Source organism: Diabrotica virgifera, chromosome 8 (assembly GCF_917563875.1).
Source record: "Diabrotica virgifera virgifera chromosome 8, PGI_DIABVI_V3a".
In the NCBI taxonomy this organism is placed as follows: domain Eukaryota; kingdom Metazoa; phylum Arthropoda; class Insecta; order Coleoptera; family Chrysomelidae; genus Diabrotica; species Diabrotica virgifera.
The window spans coordinates 186,277,449-186,300,539 of record NC_065450.1 but is presented as its reverse complement, the minus strand read 5'-3'; the positions used below and the strand labels follow the sequence as shown (position 1 = coordinate 186,300,539).

The window sequence follows — 23,091 nt, the reverse complement described above, 5'->3', positions numbered from 1 at the left end:
CCGCTGTGAGATTGATTTTAAAATTGACACCATGTTGGAATGACCTATTGAACCAAATATAACCTAACTCCTAAACTTGTTTTTTTTTTCATTTTAAATGATAAAATAATGATAAAACTTACTATTTTTTGGACACATCCATATCGTCTCATTGTATGACTCCTTTAACAACTGCGGATTGTACAAACTATACACTATGGGGAAATACACCTTCTTATTTTGGACAGTATTTCTTCTAATTCGCTGAAGACTATCTCTGTCGAATACCATATCTACATCTATAAATAACATCAAATTGTCGTCTTGAAGTTCATCTACACCTAACTGCAACGCCTTTCCTCTAGAGAAATCTTCCTCAGAAGTAATAGCTTTTATTACCCGATACGGATAGTTCTGCGTTAAAGAGCTAACTAATTCCAAACTTCTTTGGTAATCTTGAGCATTTTCTTTATTTTTGTAAAGTACTATGTATAAGTTAGTAGACTGTTGTTCTTTTAAACATGTGTCTTCGTATAACTGAATAAATCGCTTAAATATCGAATAACGGCCGCTTAAAGGTAAAATAAAATTAATGTATCGTTCTTCCGGGCTATAATAATTTAGTAGAGGATGTAGCTTTTCGTTTATTTTCGAAAATATGTGATTGACTATCTGCTTGTGAACTGGTAACGAGTCTGAGCTGACTAGAATTTGGTTGGTGTGTTCGAAGTCGTCTAGTTCCCTAATGTGAATGCCTAAAAAAACGTAATTATTGAGAGTAAATATTTTATAATTATCAACATTTTCGTAAGCAATTTATGGGGAATAAACACGAAAGAGAAATGGAAACTACTATATATTTCAAAACCTACGTATACAGGGTGATTGATTAGTGGGGTAAAGCTCCGTAGATCCGTTATAGTAATAGATAGCAATAAAAGTTAATAACAAAAATTGTACCCAACTTTGAGTTTCACATTTCAAAATAATTAGAATGTTACAGGAGTTTCGATAGCATAGTGGCAGACCAAACTTACGTTTTTTTAAATGGAAGTGAAGTAAAGTCATATATAAATAATGAAAACCTTGACATGCTGCTTATATCTGGAGCTCACTGTACAGAAAAACACCACTTCCGTATACCAAAATACAAAGTGTACACTACGAAACATCCGAGCGAAAAGGCACATGGAGGAACCGCAGTAATTATACGGGATAATATTCAACATTTCGAGAGAGAAAAATTTTCTAAAGAACACATACAAGCCACGAGCGTAACTATAACAAATGACTCCAGTCCACTAACCATATCTGCAATTTACTGCCCGGCCAAACACAACAATAAACAAGAACAATACGAAGAATACTTCAAGACATTGGGCAATAAATTTCTAGCCGGCGGAGACTACAATGCCAAAAATACCGTTTGGGGATCACGTATAACAACCACTAAAGGCCGAGAACTATTGAAGGCAATGAATGCGAATAACCTCAAATACCTATCTACTAATGAACCTACTTACTGGCCATCAGACACCAATAAACTTCCAGACTTGTTAGACTTCGCAACTATCAAAGGCCTAGATATTAAAAAATGCAAGGTAACCGCATCTGATGACCTGTCCTCCGATCACTCCCCGGTAATAATCACAATACATTCAAAGATCTTAAAAAAAGACATGCCCCCTACATTATATAATAAAAAAACCAATTGGGATGAATACAGAAACAATTTAGATAACCTAATATCACTAAATATACCACTTAAAACAGAAAATGATATAGACGTCGCGACAGAAGACCTAACGACAAAAATTCAACAAGCAGCATGGAACGCAACTCCAATAATATACCGAGAAGGAGAAGCAAACGAACTACCCCAATCAATTAAAGAGAAAATAAATATTAAGAGAAAACTGAGAAAACAATGGATGAAAAACAGAACACTAGAAAATAGAAGAAAATATAACAGAGCTACCACAGAATTAAAGCAGACATTATCGAACAGTAAAAATGAAAACATTAAGAATTATTTAGAATCTCTAACCCCAACGGAAGCCTCAGACTACGCACTATGGAGGGCTACAAAAAAGCTTAAACAACCTCAACAGTTTAATCCTCCAATTAGAAACGGAAATAAATGGGCAAGAAATGACAAAGAAAAATCAGAAGTCTTTACTGAACACTTAAAAAAAGTATTCCATCCATACGATCCAGAGCAGCATTCAGAAGATAAAGAAATAGACGAAACACTTAATGCACCCTTCCAAATGGACCTGCCTATAAAAATATTCTAGTAAGTGAAACCAGAAATATAATAATAAATGAACTTGACATTAAAAAAGCACCAGGATATGATCTTATCACAGGAAAAGTGCTTCAGGAATCAACACCCAAATGCTTTAAATTACTAACATATATCTTCAATGCCGTCCTCAAACTAGGGTACTACCCAAAGATCTGAAAAGTAGCACAAATAATAATGATCCCTAAACCAGGCAAAAAATTAGAAGAAGTTACCTCTTATCGACCTATTTAGCTTGCTACCAACTATCTCCAAAATTTTCGAGAAAATATACGTTAAAAAGCTGAAGTCGATAACAGAAATGATGCACTTAATTCCAGATTACCAATTTGGATTCCGAAACAAACATGGCACTATCGAACAAGTACATATAATAGTTAACAAGATTAACGATGACTTCCAACAAAAACGTTATTGTTCTGCTGCATTTATTGATATGTCACAAGCATTCGATAAAGTTTGGCATATTGGCCTCTTCTACAAAATTAAGAAGCTACTTCCATATCCCAACTTCCTGTTACTAAAATCATACCTAACCAATAGACACTTCCTTGTCAGACAAAACCAAGAATACTCTTCTCTGAACGCCATAAAATCAGGGGTACCACAGGGCAGTGTACTCGGACCTATCCTGTATTTGTTGTACACAAGTGATCTTCCTACTACACCGATGGTTACAATAGCCACATTCGCGGACGATACAGCTGCTCTCTCTTCACACGAAGACCCAAAGATGGCATCAAGACAACTTCAAATCTGCCTTAACAAGATACAAAAATGGCTGTCGAAATGGCGCATGAAAGCTAACGAACTAAAATCTACACATGCAACATTTACACTCCGTAAAGAAACTTGCCCACCAGTACAACTTAACAACAACGATTTACCTCAAGCCGAAGATGTAAAATACTTGGGAATCCACCTAGACAGAAGACTAACATGGCGAAAACATATTTTCACTAAACGCAAACAGTTAGGACTAAAGCTAAGCCGTCTATATTGGATTATCGGCAGAAACTCGAAGTTGTCTCTAGAAAACAAACTACTGGTCTACAAAGCCATTATAAAGCCCATTTGGACCTACGGTATCCAGCTCTGGGGAGCAGCTTCTAATAGCAACCTAAATATAATACAGAGGTTCCAAAACAAGACGATAAGGCTGATTCTTGATGCTCCATACTACGTACCCAACTACGTGATCCCATGAGACTTAGCAATTCCAACAGTGCAAGAGGTGATAAGTGAATATAGTGCAACATATCGCGAAAGAGTGTCTGAACATCCTAACGAGTTAGCCAAGCGGTTGTTTGAGACTTACATGAACATGAAGAAAGAAGATTAAAAAAATTCAAACCAAGAGACTTAATTAATAGGTTTAAGTAATTAGTAATATACACATTTTTGTAAATAATAACATATTGTAAATATTAGAGATAATACCACAAAGTTAGCAATAGCTACATTATAAAACAGGGTGCTTAATGGAGCATCCTGTACATGTCATAATCATTTATCAACAAAGACGCTTATTGTCATTACTGATAGATTGCAGAATAAAGGAGTTAAAAAAAATGGAACACCCTATATTTTATTTTATATTCGAAATCTTTTTAACTTCTCCATTACAAAAATATAAAGGTTTGTTATATTATACATGATATTTTCAGTTCAACTCACTGTATAAATAAAAATAAGCACAAAAGCAATGAATTATTGATGTCATAGTTTTTTATTTATTTTAGAAATTTTCATAAATGATTAATATTGCTAATTTTCTTTATATTGAATACAGGGTGAGTCAAAACGTAAGTACATTATTTTCCCAGTAATTTTAAATGAAACACCCTGTATTTTATATCACTATCGAAAAGTACCATTACCTTACTTTAATTTTTACATAACATTCGCCATGTCTAAATTTATTAGTTTACGATATATTTTCATTTTTCAGAGCAAATTATTAATTACGGGTCTAAATCTTTCCAAATTTTAAGTAAGCCATGTCTAAAACTGACAGTTTACGATTACTGATTATCAATCTGGTAATAAATTACTAGTAATAAATTTTACAAAAAAAAAACACAACCACAACATACAACATTTTTGAAACAATTAAAAACTACTTTTGTATGTAAGTGTAACAAATAAAGAAAGAAAAATAATATTTATCAGTTATAAATTGAAAAAAAAAACAAACACAAAATACAACATTTTGTGAAAACAATTTTTTTTTTCTTAACATCCCATTTATTTACAATCTGTAATAATAATTACAATAAGTAAATTGTTTAACAATTAAAAGAAACTTGCAGGAGACTGTCCAGTGACAATAACCTATAAAATCATAATTTTAGTATTTAACAAAATTATTTGTGACTAATAAATAAAACCCTATAAATAAAACTCTATAATAAATAAAATATTTTTGAAAATTTAAAATTTAAAATTTAAAATCTTGTTCGTAGATCGCTTGGAGTGTGGCGCTTTAGCCTTCTGTTTGCCTGGGGTCTCATTAGGTTCTTCGCTAGCCTGTTGGGGTGGTTTTGTAGTCGGATGTCGTATTTTTGGGCGTAACTGGCAATTTCTTCTTTGACAGTCTTCATTTGGAGATCACGATTGATGTGTTCATTGGGCATGTACCACGGTGCATTTGTGATAATGCGCAAGGTTTTCGATTGGAATCTCTCCAGGATGTCGATATTGGATCTCGACGCAGATCCCCACAGTTGGATACCATAGCTCCATATTGGCTTAATCACTGCCTTGTATACTAAAATTTTATTGTACAAACTCAGTTGTGACCTTTTTCCTATCAGCCAGTACATTTTATTGAGTTTCAGACCCAACTGTTTTCTTTTCGTGAATATGTGTTTCTTCCACGTTAATCTGCGGTCCAAGTGCATACCTAGGTATTTTACGTCATCCTTTTGTTGTAGTACTTGATTATTTATTGAGACGGTTGGGCACGTATCTTTTCGATTAGTGAACGTTATATGTACTGACTTGCTTTCGTTTACTTTAATTCGCCATGTTTGTAACCAGATATTTATACTGTCGAGATTTGTCTGGAGCAGTTGCGAGGCGATGTACGGGTTTGAGTGAGCTGCAATGATTGCTGTGTCATCTGCATATGTGGCTGTGATTATGTTTTGGCTTGTAGGAAGATCTGCTGTGTAGAGTAGGTATAGGACTGGTCCAAGGACACTACCCTGAGGTACTCCAGCGTTGATTGGATATAAGTTAGTGCACTGATCTTTAACTTTTACAAGGAAATGGCGGTCGGAGAGATAGGACTTGAGGATTAGAAAGTAGTTGAGAGGAAGGACTTTTCTTATTTTGTATAGCAAGCCAGTGTGCCAGACTTTATCAAAAGCCTGCGAGACATCCAAAAAGGCTGCAGAGCAGTATTGCTTGTCTTCTAAGGCTTTGTTTATGGAATTGCAGACTCGATGAATTTGCTCGGTGGTAGCATGTTGTTGTCTAAATCCAAACTGGTGGTTGGGTATTAGCTGCTTTTCCACGAGGATTGGCTGTAATCTGTCTAGTAAGAGTTTTTCAAAAACCTTTGACATCACTGAAAGTAGACTGATAGGTCTATAGGACTTAACTTCTTCTGCAGGCTTGCCTGGTTTGGGTATTAAGATGATTTGTGCCACTTTCCACAAAAGGGGATAGTAACCAGTTCTTAAGATTGCGTTAAAAATCTGTGTCAAATATTGCACGCCTTTCTTGGGAAGTTCTTTTAAAATTCTTGCAGTGATTAAGTCGCACCCTGGGGACTTTTTCGGATTCATATCTGTTTGGATTTTGTTGAAAACTTGTTTGGCTGTGAATTTCTCCAACGGTGCTTCTAGTTGGTATGGATATTCTAAATACAATTGAATATTATCTTCTGCATCAGAGTTGTTGTTTTGGGCATGTGGTTGGAACACTTCCTCCAGGTATTTGGCAAAGACTGTAGCTTTTTCGTTGTTACTTTTAGCCCATGCCCATCGTCCGTTACTGGCCCGGATAGGCGGATTAGAGAGTTGTGGTCTGTTAATCTTTCGTGTTGCCTTCCATAGCGAGTATTCGGAGGTTTCCGTAGCAGATAGATTTTGTAGATATCGTTTTATGCCGTTGTTTTTATTGTTGTTTAACAAAGTTTTTAGTCGCGCTGTAGCTTGGTTTAATCTATTTTTATCCTGGGGTGCACGGGTTCTTTGCCATACTTTCCTTAGTCTTCTTTTTTCTGCGATTTTTTCTTTTATTTCGTTGGGTAAATCTTTGTGTATGATTGTTCTTGGTTGTTTAGGTGTTGACTGCCAGCCAGCTTCCTGAATTATCCTATTTAATTGATTTACTGCTTCGTCAATTTCGCCATCCGATTTTAGTGGGATGTTTAGGTCCAGTCTCTCATGAAGCATAGCCCGGAATTTAATCCAATTGGTATATTTACTACTTAGATATGGTGGAGGTTGTGTTTCGAGGATATTCGTAGATATCATGACCAAGACAGGAAAACAATTAAAAACTACTTTTGTATGTAAATGTAACAATGTAACCAACAAAAAACGAAAAATAATTTATCAGTAAAAAATTTTAAAAAAAAACATGAACACAAAATACAACATTTTTGAAAAAATTAAAAGCTACTTTTAATAAAATATTTAATTACATAAGTTGTTCAAAATGACCTCCTAACACATTTATGCATGCCTAAAAACGGTCATTGAATGAGTTACTTACACTACGAAGCATTTGTAAATTAACACTTCAAAATACACTTTGTATTCTATTTTTCATCTGGTAATTCTGGTAATCTGGGTGGTCACGCTACTGGTCCATGAAAAAATGAAAATATGCCGAAAACTAATAAATTTAGACATAGGGAAGGTTGAATACAAATTAAAGTAAGGTAATGGTACTTGTCGATAGTGATATAAAATACAGGGTGTTCCATTTAAAATTACTGAGAACATAATGTACTTGCGTTTTGACTCATCCTGTATTCAATATAAAGAAAATTAGCAATATCAATCATTTATGAAAAGTTTGACAATAAATAAAAAAATACGGCATCAATAAACCATTGCCGTTGTGCTTATTTTTATTTATATAGGGAGTTGAACTTGTTACGATTTTCATATAAAATTGGTTAAAATACCAAACCTGTATATTTTTGTAATGGAGAAGTTAAGAAGATTTCGGATATAAAATAAAATACAGGGTGTTCCAATTAAAAAAAAACATAAGTTTAGTCTGTCACTATGTTATCGAACACCCTGTAACATTCTAACTAATTTTGTAATGTGAAGCTCAAAGTTGGCTACAATCACAAGAACGATGAGTATAAAGGATGAGCAAGGAAACCTGATAGTAGACGACGACCAAATATATGAAAGATCGAAAGAATATTTCGACTATGTATTTGCTAAATGGCGGAGTAACTACTGAAAAAAATTATAATGTTTCTAACTTCCAAATACATAGTAGCAGACGAAATGCTAAATCCCACAAGAGAAGAAATTGAAGAAATGATAAAAGATATGAAAAACCAAAAAAGCCTCGAGAAGAGCGGTATTGTGGCAGAGAACTTAAAATATGGATGAGAGGCTTTATGTAACCAACTTCGTGAGTTAATAGAAGTGGGGGACGCCGAAGAAATGCCGGGTCATAGGACATGTCCATTATAATATCTATATTTAACTTATATGGAGTCACCATGTATTTCAAAGAAATATTTATTTCTTTTGAAAAAACTTGTTATTGTAAGAATAAAGGATTTTATTGAAAATAAACAAATATATAAGACAATCAGATAGCACAGCTCGATACGGTATAGGTTATTTCCTTGAGTTGCAAATTGAACGAAAATAAATAAACTAACTTTTGCGCCCAAAAACGAAAATATGCCTCATGTGGGGTTATAGCACTTACAACGGGGAAATATACTGGTCTTGTAGAGAAAGTAATGTTCTCAGAGAAACATAGCTGTAGAGCTAGGCGTAATACAAGATACAGGGCGTTCTGTCCAAAACCTATGCTAGGTAACAGGAACTAGGAAAGCACAAAAATAAAGCAAGGAAAAGTCGCCAAAAGTAATAACGGCTCTCTACGATCGTTTAATTGTCCAACCAGCTGGAAGACACCCAACCATTTCTCAGCTGCTGCTCCAAAGGCAGCTTTTAGAAGCTACGGCTGTAACTGTTTCAGTTGAAACGATAAGAAGAAGAGTTCGTACCAAGAAGTATACAGCAGGAGACAGTTATGGGTTCCCGAGTTATCCAGGCAGCACAAGATTGATCACCTAAATTGGTGTCTTCACCACCAAAACTGGAACATTGGGAATTGACAAAATGTGCTATTTTCAAAAAAGTCAGGATTTGTGTAAAATCAGATGTCCCACGAAATCTTGTACTTAGAGGTCGAGGAAGACAAGCAAGAACGAAAACTGTCAGATCTGTTCACAAATATACAAGGGGAAGTGTAATGTTCTGGAGAGGAATTATGATCCGTAAAAAAACTCCTTTAATTTTCATCCAATCAACTTTAACTGCTCACAGGTATGTTGATAACCTGTGCTCAGGCTCTGGAGAGGTGAAACAGGAGAAAATTTTATTTTATTGCATGATAATGGACCTCCATATACCATTAGAGTGACTACAGGCATAATTGAAGCAGAAGGTATCCCTTGTTTGGAGTGGCCTGCTTGCTCACCCGAGCTCAATCCTATAGAGTATTTGTGGGATATGCTAAGAAAAATTAGAGCTCACCGGGATAATCTACAAAACACCGCACGGCTAGTACAAGCTGTTCTTAAAGGATGGAGCAACCTACCACAACAAAATGTTGATAATTTGATTATGAGCGTGCCCACGCAAACTGAAGGTTGCATAAGGACTAGAGGTGATAACACTGACTACCACAAAATACAAAAATAAATAAATAAAAACAATTTAAACATTATTCGTTTTACATTGGAATTTTGTATGCTATTGACTTTAAAACAACTACTTTCAATTTGTTTGTTAAATCCTTTATTGTTTTATTTAATTGTTATTATGTATTTGTTATTAAATTGCTTTAAAATAAATATTGTTTGACTTCGTGTGTTCGTTTTTTTAAATTCGCACGAAATAGTAAGAAATATCAGATGATGCCATATAAGTTTGGGGGTGTGTATACCCGAAAATATTGGTCATAAATTATACCACACATTCTGGGGTCAAAAATAGTTCGGTTGAACCTAACTTACCTTAGTAAAAATGTGCTCATAAAAAAAGTTACAGCTCTTTGAAGTTACAAAATGAAAATCGATTTTTTTCAATATATCGAAAACTATTATGATATTTTTTATTGAAAATGGACATGTATCATTCCTATGGCAGGAACATCTTAAAACAAAATTATAGTAAAATTTGTCCACCCCAAAAAATTTTATAGGGGTTTTGTTCCCTTAAACCTCCCCAAACTTTTGTGTACCTTCCAATTAATTTATTATTGTGGTACCATTAGTTAAACACAACGTTTTTAGAACTTTTTTGTCTCTTAGTATTTTTTCGATAAGCCAGTTTTTATCGAGATGCGGCTTATTTTTTAATATGTTTACATAAAAATTTTTTGGGGGTTTTGTTCCTTTAAACCCCCCAAATGTTTGTGTACGTTCCAATTAAATTATTATTGTGGTACTATTAGTTAAACACAGTGTTTTTAAAACTTTTTTGCATCTTAGTCTTTTTTTGATAAGTCACCTTTTATCGAGATGTGGCTTCTTTTTCAAAATATACCTAAAAATGTAAGTTATAAATAAATTTTCAGGTTATTAACAAGTGTCTATAATCATACATAACCATATACAAATATGAAGTGGATTTGACAAATATTCAAAATATCTCAATGAACACTGGCTTATCAAAAAAGTACTAAGAGGTAAAAAAGTTTTAAAAATATTGTGTTTAACTAATGGTGCCACAATAATAATTTAATTGGAACGTACACAAAAGTTTGGGGGGTTAAAGGGAACAAAACCCCCATAAAATTTTTATGGGTGCACAAATTTCACTTTAATTTTTTTTAAGATGTTGCTGCCATAAAAATTCCACATGTCCATTTTCAATAAAAAAGCTCGTAAGAGTTTTCGATATATGAAAAAAAATCGATTTTCATTTTGTAACTTCAAAGGGCTGTAACTTTTTTTGTGTGCACTATTGTATATAGGTAAGTGACGTTCAATCAACCTATTTTCGGCCCCAGAATTTGTGGTATAATTTATGACCAATCGTTTCGAGACACCCTGTATAACTGAATGCACAAACTATAGGGGAATATTCTTGTTAGAGGTACTGGTAATATACAAAGTGCTCGCCATACTAGTCAAAAAACGACTAGAAATATACGCGGAGAAGAATCTAGAAGAATACCAGAGAGGATTCAGAGAAGGAAATATCAATAATTGAGATCAAATTTTTGTGTTAAAATCTGCTTTCAAATTTAAAATAAAACGTATTTTACGAACCTGTAAATGTCTGCTGCACATACGCATGTCGCCTAACTTGAACTGTCATTTTGTGTCCTCGGTATTTTCTATACACTAGTAACATATCTAATATAAGATCTACTCCATAGACTGGATCCAACCTCCAGTATCCATACAAAATTTCCTTAAAATCTATGACTCTTCCTCTCTGCTTAGAATACGAATTAATCAGTTCCATAATCTAAAATAAGTAGATAAATAATTACACTTTTATAAAAAAGCACTTTTTATAATAAAACGTTTTCATTATTTATTAGGGCAGTCAATGAGAGCAAGAACAGGTTATTACCTCCGAATTCTATCCTACTGCATGGATTTTAATGAAATTTTAGGAATAGCCTGAAGATATCTCTTTATTCAAAGTCTACCCTATGCCGATTTGTGATTTTGTCTTGGGGCGGTTCCCACCCCTTCTCGGGGGTGGAAAATTTTTTGGTTAAACAACTACGAAAGTTGCTAGAGAACCTAATTCTAAGCAAAAACTGTTCTATAATTTTTTTTCGAAAACTCAATACTTTTTGAGTTATTCGTGGTTGAAAATTGGCCATTTTCAAGCCAGGGTGTCTGCGTAACTTGGAACCATATGGGAAACTTTTTTAATATCAATTTTACGAAAAAAAGTCATTCTTTATAAAGTGCTCTGAAGAGTCTAAAACCTAAGATGCAATCATCAGATATCAAATTTTGTCAACAGTATACGAGGTATGTCAAAAAATATTAATTTCGCTCAAGAGCAAACTACCTTTATCTTTCAAAATATCAAAAAATTTTATTATGAAAAGTTATTTGTAATTAAAAACCATATTCAAATATGCAATAACAGCCTTCTACGTAAAAAAAAATCCTGAGATTTTCCTAAATTGCTGATTCCGAACATCATTTTTATTTATTAGACATGTAATAACTCTTTTATTAATAATTTTAGGGAAAAAAATTATTCTTTATAAAAATCTGTGCATGGTCTAAACCTCAAGATGCAACCATCAGTTATCCAAGTTTATTAATTTTATACGAGGTGTGTCAAATAATATGAATTTAAAAAGAATTCTTTCTATATTCTTTCTAAATTCATATTATTTGACACACCTCGTATAAAATTAACAAACTTGGAAAACTGATAGTTTTATCTTGAGGTTTAGACCATGCACAGATTTTTATGAAAATTAAGTTTTTTTCCTAAAATTATTAATAAAAGAGTTATTACATGTCTAATAAATAAAAATGATGTTCGGAATCGGTAATTTATAAAAATCTCAGAAATTTTTTTTTACGTAGAAGGCTATTATTGCATATTTGAATATGGTTTTTAATCACAAATAACTTTAAATAATAAAAATTTTTGATATTTTGAAATATAAAGCTAATTTGCTCTTGAGCGAAATTAATATTTTTTGACATACCTCGTATACTGTAGACAAAATTTGATATCTGATGATTGCATCTTAGGTTTTAGACTATGCAGAGCACTTTACAAAGAATGACTTTTTTTTCGTAAAATTGATATTAAAAAAGTTTCCCATATGGTTCCAAGTTACGCAGACACCCTGTATAACACCTTTTCAAACGGTTTTTTGCGAATACCTTAAAAACAATGCATCTAACTAAAAAAAAATTATATAAAACCTTTTTGTAGCTCATAAAAAAACAAAGAGATTCGTTCCTTCTTCAATCTTCTAGTTATAACACAAAAAGAGATATGGTAGGTAAAAAGAGTTTGTTTTTTTGAAATTTTTTGTATTCAACTTGAAATAACAGAGAAACGGTCGATTTTAGGTGTATATTGCTACCAATACCTTTTATTGTGCTTGAAAAGTCCTTTCAAATAAGCTATATATATTAAATGTCGATTACATTCAAACTAAGCGAGATATGCTGCAAAAAATTGATGACTAACGAATTTTAAGAAAAAAATTGAGAAGTATATTTAACCCCTCATCCACAAGAATTTAAATGCATCGTTTTCCTTCTACAATACATTTTAGTACAGTGTTATTTTTATGTTCAAAAAGTTGAGCGGGTTTAAAATGAATGGTTTTTGAAAAAATAAGATCAAATTATAGAGCGCATATTTAAATTTTCTTAAAAATCTTCCTTTTTCTCCATGTAACTTGAAAATGATAAGAAATACTGTTATAAAAAATAAAATCAAAATGTTTATCTAGAAGAAACCTACATTTTTGTATGGCATATTTTTTTGGCATCTCTTATTATTTTCGAGTTACATGGAGAGAAATAGGAAGATTTTTAAGTAAATTTAAAAATGCGCTCAATAATTTGATCTTATTTTTTTCAAAAACCATTGATTTTAAACCCGCCCAACTTTTTGAACATAAAAAGAACACTATAATAAAATGTATTGTAGAAGGAAAACGATGCATTTAAATTCTTGTGGATGAGGGGTTAAATATACTTCTCATTTTTTTTTAAATACGTTAGTCATCAAATTTTTTACAGTTAATCTCGCATAGTTTGAATGTAATCGACATGTAATATTGCTTATTTTAAAGGTCTTTTCACGCACAATAAAAGTTATTGGTAGCATTATACATCTAAAATTGACCGTTTCTCCGTTATTTCAAGTTAAATACACTGATTTGAGCATGCACCAAGAAAACAAGTTTTTTCACTTACCATATCTCTTTTTGTGTTAAACTAGAAGATTCATAAAGGAAAGAATCTCTTTGTTATTTTATAAGCTACAAAAATGTTTTATATTATGGTTTTTTTAGTTAGATGCAAAGTTTTTAAGGTATTCGCAAAAAACCGTTTAAAAGGTGTTATGTTTCAATGAAAATGGCTAATTTTCAACCAGGAATAACTCAAAAAATATTGAGTTTTCGAAAAAAAAAATTATAGAACAGTTTTTGCTTAGTATTAGGTTCTCTAGCAACTTCCGTAGTTATTTAAGCAAAAAATGTTCCACCCCCGAGAAGGGGGTGGAATCAATATAATAGGATGGAATTCGGAGCCACATACCCTCATTGACTGCCCTACATAGAATCCAATATAAAATTGTAAACTATTTTATTGTTTCAATTTCTATGTCATAAAAGAGGATATTTTCTCTAGCGGATTTAAATTCATATAAATCAAAGAAAATATTTAAAATAGGATATGTAATATTTATATATAATAATTAACTTATAAAATATGAATTTTAAGTATACATATTAACTTTCAATTATCTACTAACATCGGCGTTTAGCCTTTTCAATTTCACTACCTTAGAATGTAGATTGCTTTATAATTACAACCAGTGTTTGGTTCTGGGCGGGGCTAGTTAGCAAGTATATGAGTTCACTGATGATGGACTGATAGGTCCAAAAACGTTCGTTCTGAACATATTTTATACAATCCATTGGGATCTTTTTAGGATTTTATTAAATTATACCTATTACGTAGAAGTTGTTTTACTTCGATGTTAGAGTTTATTTAATTACATAAACTTATAATTCCGTTTAGAATATTATTTGTTTAAACATTTAAATTATGGATCATGTGGACGACTAATAGTTTAGATGAACTCAATTGTCACTTGACCCATTTATCCACCAATCACATCAATTATCCAAGAACAAGAACTGATCACAGGTAATGGCGTAGAATTAAGAATAATGTGGGACCGATGAGATTGGTTCACCGTTTATCAAATCTGTTTTTTTCGCAGCATCTGTAGAGACTCATTGTGATTGCTGGGTTAATTAGAAAATGGCACTTTAAGATGGAAACGAAAGTTTAGATCTTGCTACACATAACGTATTCTAAAATCTGTCTTTATTTTTACAGTACATATTCAGTCGAAATGATTATCTAAAATCTGCTTTTTGTTTACTTCTTTGAAATATACATCTTTTTTAAAAATAATCCTTACACGTGTGAACTTACCTACTTATGTAGTTTAAAATTTGTATTTCAAATTTATTTTTAGCGTCAAATTTGAATATTGCCCTTGAATGATGAATAACTATGGCGACTAGGAGAAACAGAACTTACATTTTTGTAAATTACTACAACTCTTAACGGATCTTCCCATCTTATCTTATCTTCCCATCAAATTTGTACATCTAATACAATCATATTTGGAAGATAGAACTTTTAGAGTTAAACAGGAAGGCGAATATTCAGAATTACGGCCAATTAAAGCAGGAATCCCACAGGGCAGTGTTCTGGGACCCATACTATATTTATTATATACTTGTGACATACCTGTTACAGAAAATATTAAACTGGCAACATTTGCAGACGACACTGCAATACTAGCAGTCGGTGAAACATTCGAAGAAACAGCTAGACACCTGCAAAGTGCAGTAAACAAAATAAACACCTGGAATAATAAATGGCGCATAAAAATCAATGAAGGGAAATCTGCCCATATCGATTGCACCTACAAAAAAATAAATAGTCACCCACTTAGAATAAACAATAAAATCGTTCCGTACAAGAAAACAGTTAAATATCTAGGGCTACATTTGGATAGCAAATTAAAGTGGCAAGAACATATCAGAAAGAAAACCGAAGAACTAAAACTGAAGTACAAGAAGTTATATTGGTTATTAGGTAGAAGCTCACAACTTACAATCAAAAACAAAGTATTAGTTTACAAACAAATGCTCCAACCAGTATGGTCCTATGGTCTACAGTTATGGGGCTGTACTAGTGAGAGTAACTATGCTTGCCTTCAAAGAGTCCAAAACCGAATACTAAGAAACATAGTCAACGCTCCATGGTATATCCGCAACAAAGACCTACATCGGGAACTTCGTATAGCAACAATCAAAGAAGAAATAAAGAAGATTGCCAAGGGTCACGAAAAACGACTCCACAACCATACAAACAGGGAAGTGTTAGAACTTTTAGATAATCAAAACCTAGTCCGCAGGCTCAAACGCACCAAACCTTTTGAACTTGTGTGATAGTGATAAATCTATAAAAATGTCAGTGTCAGTTTAAATTCGGACAGTGAACCTAGCCACAACAGTGATGTGTGCAACAATAATTATTAAATTCTAAGGTGAACCGTTGGGAATACCTAGGACAGTACAGTAGTAGATTAAGTTAAATGTAAAATGCTGGTTAGTCTTAAGATTAGGTGCATTGTTAATTTAATAAATAATAAAAAAAAAGTACAACTCTACCGGGACACGCAGGTTTAAATCAGAGAGCTTAATAGAGTTTTTATTTTCTATCGAGTTACCTTACGCAAGGATATGGTGACCTCATGATGTTTTATTAACTGGGATTAACCATTCAACTCTACTTTGAGCTTTATGAGATGCTTCCGGAAGGGAGAGTCCTGTGTAGTTTTGACTTGATCAGACCCCTGTCAAGGAGATCTCCCCCTTGATCTTCTGCCTTCGACTCTACCTTCAACGAACAGTCTTTCCATGCCGTCTTTCCTTCTAGTGATATGACCAAAGTAAATTTGCGCATTAATTCTTCAATGTAGATAATAATGCGTCTGTCCAATGTATGTTGACTTACACTACTTACAATTGACTTTATAAAACATCTCTGATTTATTGTCTTTATGGGCATTTATTCATTTCTGATATTAGATCCAGGGATCCTCCTTTAACCCAGAGATTAATCCATTTATTGCTTATTTCTGCATCAAACTTCAATCCATGTTTTCAACAGGCGACCTACATTTCTTCTTCTTTTCGATTTATAATTTAGTATATCGTTTCTATTTTGTTCTGTTTTGTTCTTTGTACATTTCTTCTTTTCGATTTATAATTTACTATGTCGTTTCTATTTTGTTCTGTATTTTTATTTTCTGATTGATCGAGTAGATATTAGGCTTTTGTCTCAAGTCTTCTTTTCTCTGCCTATCAAGTCTTGTAATGTCTATTAGTCTTCTGAGAAATCTCATGTTGCTATCTTGGATTGTAAATTCTAGAGTTTATCTCTTTCACATCCATATAACAGAGAAAGTATGGACATTGTCTCATAAAGTTTTGTCATTGGATCTTTTCTTGTCTTCAATGTTAAATGTTCAAAGTTCCATGTTTTATAGAATGTATTCAACAGACTGAAGCCGTGAAGCCTTGGGCCCCTGAGGCCTGTTGAGCTGAACTATATATATTCAACAGACTACCATATTCGCAAAATGTCGAGAATCAAATTTTCTCCTTTGATCAGAATGTAATTCTAAAGGAACTCCATGTCTTGATACGACGTATGTTATGAATGTTTCTGCTACTGTAATCGCTTCTTGATGAGGAAGGGCTACAATTTTACGCCATTTTGAAAAGTGATCCACTGCCACCATCAAGTACTTGTTTCCTATCTGTCATTGGAAGTGGACCAAGAATATCCACTGCAAGTCGTTTAAAAGGCTCCCCGGAAAGATATTGTGCCATTTTACCACGACTTATTCTAGGACCATTTCTACCGTTACATAGATTGCATTTCTTACACCAATCTTCTACATCTCGGCGACAATTGATCCAGTAAAATCTGTCTCGCATTTTGGCAAGTATTTTTTTGACTTTAAAATGTTTTCCAAAAAAACTGCTATGAAGTTCTTGTAACACACTTTTAATGTGTGATTTTGAGAGTACCAATTATTACTGAACTGTACATACCTACTCCATCCAGACTTTCTTCCGATACAATAGACTATTGGAAAGGAAGAGATCCCGGTACGCCTTTATAGTTCGCCTATGTTTGGTTATTTCCTGCCAAATAGGTTTTACTCCATTCTCAAGCCATTCTCATATGCCTTTTAAGTCATTATCGTTGTTTTTACTCTTTTTAAGGTTTTCCAGGGACTCTGGGATCATTATCTTCATGCTGTTTAGTGGGGGTCATCCTGAGACTGACTTCTCCAGTTACATTCTCTTTTCTTCAAGGATTTGAACCTGTAATTCGTTCAAAGCATCTTGGAATTCTTATAATTGTTCATTTAACACATTCTGCGGAATTGACACCTGTTCTCTTAACTTTTATAATTTATTTTTACTAGTCACTAGTTGCTCCTTCAAATGGGCAACTTCAGGTTCCAGGGTATCTTTTTCCGTTCTGTAGTCAGTTGTGGGAAATCACTTTCTTAGAGATCTATAACTTCTAGTAGGACTATGTGACGGGCTTCTAGATGTCGATATAGGCGACCTTCTAAGCTCATTCTTTGGTTCTTCTTTCCTTGCCTGGGATAAGCTTCCGAAATTATTTTACAAATGTCTTATTCTTTCACAATTAAAACATCATCTAATATTGTCTCATACTCCTGGGTTGATATTCTTCAGAAACTTGTCCAGAAATTATTTAGGAGCCTGAGGATATGCCAAATGCAATAATTTTTTAATATCGGCTTTAAATTCTTGCCAGCTTTCGTTATGGTTTTGATATGAAACTTTCAGCTGGCTTTGGAAAACCTGATTTACATGCTGCTGACCATATCTTGTCTCTAAATCTTGAACAAGTGAGGTATAACCTGGTGAATCCTGGGGAAGAAATGGCAAGACGGTTGCTGCAAGCCCTCGAAGCGACACTACCAATCGCCATTTCTTTCTCAAAAAGAAAGCCTTGGAGCCATTTCCTCTAGCTGCAGGGTTTGACCATCGAATGTAGGTGGTTTTAAAAATTTTCCAGTTCTAATTGTGTTTGGTTCAACTATGGAAGATGATGAAGCTGTTTATTCAGATTCAACATTAGTTATTGAAACAATAATAGATAAAGAAGCTTTGGCCTTGCTAACTCAACAATTTGTCTTTCTAAATTAGATTTTAAATCGTTTTGTTATTGTTTTATTTTATTTTATAAATAGTTTTGTTACTTGTCTATTATGTTTTTTTTTAAATCGGTTTTTATATCGTTCTGTTGTTCTTCTAATTTGTCTATTCCACTAGTAATTTGACTTCCCCTAACTTAAAATTTGCGTGAATTTAAGATAAACTATTTATGATTTCTACCTCTACTTTTCTACGTCTATCTTTTTCTCCTCCTCTTCTTGCCTACGCTTCTCTTCCTCTTCTTGTCGATGCTTTTTCTCTTCTTACGTACACTTCTACTTTCATCTTTCATTTTTAAAAACCATGCGGTGGTCCGGACCTATCCATATCATGATCGAATTCAGTAGATCTTGTATTAACCATTAACAATTACTGAATAACTCTTCAATCCCACCGTTGTCACCAATGTTACACATCTTTATACTTAATCATTTTATTTGAAAATAGCAAACCATATAACGATACTTGATAACAACTTTATATTGAATGCTAAAAAAACTTAAACTGAACGGCAGAACTATTCAAATACTACTGTTACTTAAATTTTCAACTTTTTGTTAACAATTTGTTTATATACATTTTTTAATTTTTCAAACCTTAGGCTCCAACGTTCTAGATTTTTAATATTTCTTCTTTTTCGTCAAGAGACTTTTCCTATAAGCAAAAATTCTTACGAAACTGCTTTAATAATATATTTATACAAATTACTTACCTCTCTAACTACATCACTTAAACCTTCTTTCATGGACGAACCTATTCTCTTTCTAGGATTTAAATCTCTATGAGTATATAAAGTTTTGGAGATAAGCTCCCATTCTAAAATATCTTCTAATGAGTTTGGGGTATATCTGTTTAATCCAGCTGGCACACCTAAAAATTGAATTTTTTTATTAAATTATGTTTTTTAAAGGTTGTGCTTAATCTAGATTCTAGATTATTCAAAGTAGGTATCCATTTTAAGCATGCATAATAAAGGCGTTTGTGTTTTATAAAATGTGTGAAACTGTGAAATTATTATGAGATCGAATAATCTAAACTATTTCAAATCAAGATTAAAGTAAGGAGAGCTTAAAGTAAGTAGGAAATAAGCCCTAAGGTAGGATGAAAGATGGAAAAAGGTGGGGCACCATTAGAAAAAAAAAATAGATGCGCGTCCATTTTTCCCACGCATACGTACACGTGGGAAAAATGGATAAAAACAGATAAAAAAAAAAGAAAACCCATCAAAAATTGTTAAATTAAGATTATAAATGATAGTAAAATATGAATGCAGTTATCCTCATCCAAAAAAAAATTTTTAAGTAAAAATCGGCTTCAACTTCTAGGGAGTGTTAAGATTAAATACACGATGTTTCAGTAAGAATGTCCAATCTCTGAGGTGCAGATTCTAGACCTCAAAATATTAAAATTTAACCCAAATCACTTTAATAAAATATGGCTCATTACTGAGCTACAGGGTGTTTTATTTAAAAATTTAAAAACTATTTTTGCTCAGTATTTTAAAACTATTCGATACATCCTTTTCATAGTTGGCAGAAAGTGTAGGTACTTTACACCCTACTAAATTATGATAAATAAACGTTTCTGGCTACTACCAGAGGAGCACGACAGTGGACAGTGAATGGTTGACCCTTCCCAAATTCTACGCCGCTGGCGGAATCGCCATTTTAGCGCAATTTTTCGATTCTCCAATACCCTCTCTCTCTATGTAAATAATATACTCTCCACTCGTAACGATAAAGTCATTAAGTAACAGTAGTCATTAAGTCAATAAGTAACATGTAACGGCACAGTTATTTTGATTAATGTATTCTGCCGCTTAATTTTTAACTTCAAATATCTCGAAAACTAATGATTTTATTGTTAAGAATGAATGAATGAAAGTTGAGTATGTTATTTACGTATAAAATGTTGGAGAATCTAAAAATTGGGATAAAATGGTCATTCCGCCAATGGCGTAGAATTTGGGGATGGTCAACCATGCACTTTCCCCTGTCGTACGCCTCTGGTAATAGCCAGAAACGTTTATTTAACATAATTTCATATGGTGTATTAACCCGGTCTATATAGACATTTCAAATAACAAAAATTGCCGGAGAGCCAAATTCTGGTGGAGAGCTAGGGTATACCATAACAAATACAGTTTAAAAAGTCCCATCGATCCCATGTGTGCGTCAAAAGTTATTCGGGGTCAAAGGTCAAAAATTGAGATTTTTTGGATTTTTTTCGAAAACGGTAAGTTTTATCGAAAAAAAAACTTTAAACCAAAGTTGTAGATCTTAAAATTCTCTACAAAAATAGTCCTTACTATTTTTTTCCTAAGAGTTGCCATTCCTGAGATATCGCGATTCAAAGAGTCACATTATACATGATATGCACACGTTTCCACACCACCTGTGAGGTAGTGTACTCGGCGCGTTTTTTTTTACCGTGGTTTCCCCTGTAGGCCTACTCCACTAACTGTTTTGACAATTTTAGGATAATTTAAGGAAACAATGCCGGTCAAGTTCTAGATATTACCTTATTATTGATATTGATTATTGATATTGCTATTGATTATTGATATTGCTATTGATTATTAGGTTAAGTATTGTTTTGATTTCTTTAGATATTTTAATCAGATTCATATTCTTGAAAGTCTACTTCAACAGTCAAGTCTTCTTCGATTTCATCTTCTTCCTCTTCCTCTTGCTAGATGTTCAAACATTGTTCAAATGTGACTGAGTCATTGGTCTCTTCATTAAAATCACAGGAGTCTTCCTCTGTTGTACTAAACTGGACATTTGAGCAAGACTGACCTTGGCAGTTGGTACACACTAGAGAACACAGCAACCCGACTTTTTTACATCCACATTTGGCACTATAACCTTTTTTGCAATTGCAAAAAATAGTGTTAAGGAGTTTTTCTGGAGCAGGTGGGAGTAAGGTTTTAATCAGTTCCAGAGTATTATCTATTAATTTCCAACCCCAGTCTTCTGGATTCAGTTCATTGCCTAGCCATGTTTGAACTTGATAATATACTCGATACAAATGTTAAAAAGCAGATGCTGATGTTGGAGGAAGACATGATAGTTGTACTTGTTTCTTGTTTCGCGTATTTTTTACAAAAGTTAAGTATCGGTATTTATCAAAACAAATAATTTTTTTTGGAGCTCCATAAACCGCAAGAAGAAAGCTGAAATGTTAACTGACAAATTAACAGTTGCGAATATTAAAGTGAAACAAGCTAAAAATGACGCAGATGTCCTTATAATTGAGACAGCAATTGAAAAATTTAAGGCAACAAACACAACAATTGTAGTTGGTGAAGGTGTTGATTTGTTGGTACTGATTACTGCAAGGACTCCAGTAGATAAAGATATTTATTTTCTGAAACCTGGAAGGGCTCAACAGCGAACAGAGATATATTCTTAGAATAGTTTATCGGCTTATCCCAAATGCCAAAAGTACATTTTATTTTTACATGCGATAACCGGCTGCGACACTACGTCCGCAATGTACAGAAGGGACAAAACGTCAGTACTTAAATTATTCGAAAAAAAAAAGATTTGACTGACTGCTGTAAAGTTTTTACAGAACTTGATTCTACACCGCAAACAATAATTACAGAAGGAATTCGCTTTCTTCTTGCGGTTTATGGAGCTCCAAAAAGATACCAATGACTGAGTCACATTTGAACAATTTTTGAACATCTAGCAAGAGGAAGAGGAAGAAGATGAAATCGAAGAAGACTTGTGAAGACTGTTGAAGTAGACTTTCAAGAATATGAATCTGATTAAAATATCTAAAGATATCAAAACAACAGTTAATCTAATAATCAATAGCAATATCAATAATCAATATCAATAATAAGGTAATATCTAGAACTTGACCGGTATTGTTTCCTTAAATAATCCTAAAATTGTCAAAACAGTTAGTGGAGTAGGCCTACAGGGGAAACCACGGTAAAAAAAACGCGCCGAGTACACTACCTCACAGGTGGTGTGGAAACGTGTGCATATCATGTATAATGTGACTCTTTGAATCGCGATATCTCAGGAATGGCAACTCTTAGGAAAAAAATAGTAAGGACTATTTTTGTAGAGAATTTTAAGATTTACAACTTTGGTTTAAGGTTTTTTTTTGATAAAACTTACCGTTTCGAAAAAAATCCAAAAAATCTCAAATTTTGACCTTTGACCCCGAATAACTTTTGACGCACACATGGGATCGATGGGGACTTTTTAAACTTTATTTGTTATGGTATACCCTAGCTCTCCACCAAAATTTGGCTCTCCGGCAATTTTTGTTATTTGCCAAGCATTTTGATGTCTATGTTGACCGGATTATATAGTATCTACACTTTTCGTCAAGTATGAAAAGGATATGTCGAATAGTTTTAAAATACCGAGCAAAAATAGTTTTTAAATTTTTAAATAAAAATTTTTTTTTCAAATAAAAATTGACCCTGTTACTTAGTAAGGAGCCACATTTTATTTAAGTGATTTGGGTTAAATCTTAATATTTTGAGTTCTAGAATCTAGAACTCCGAGATTAGTAATTCTTAATGAAACACC

The 23,091-nt window shown here is 33.1% G+C and overlaps 1 protein-coding gene across 2 annotated transcripts in view; it reads right to left on the bottom strand.

Moving 5' to 3' along the window:
* Nucleotides 1-23,091, bottom strand: part of LOC114343599 (chondroitin sulfate synthase 1) — a 228,513-nt gene that overhangs the window by 4,547 nt on the left and 200,875 nt on the right. For both annotated transcript variants that reach the window (XM_050657674.1, XM_050657675.1), the window contains exons 6-8: nt 19,248-19,405; nt 10,782-10,983; nt 123-734 (exon numbers count right to left, since the gene is read on the bottom strand). In XM_050657674.1, the coding sequence (XP_050513631.1) occupies nt 123-734; nt 10,782-10,983; nt 19,248-19,405 (972 nt within the window). The remainder of the gene's footprint in view (nt 1-122; nt 735-10,781; nt 10,984-19,247; nt 19,406-23,091) is intronic.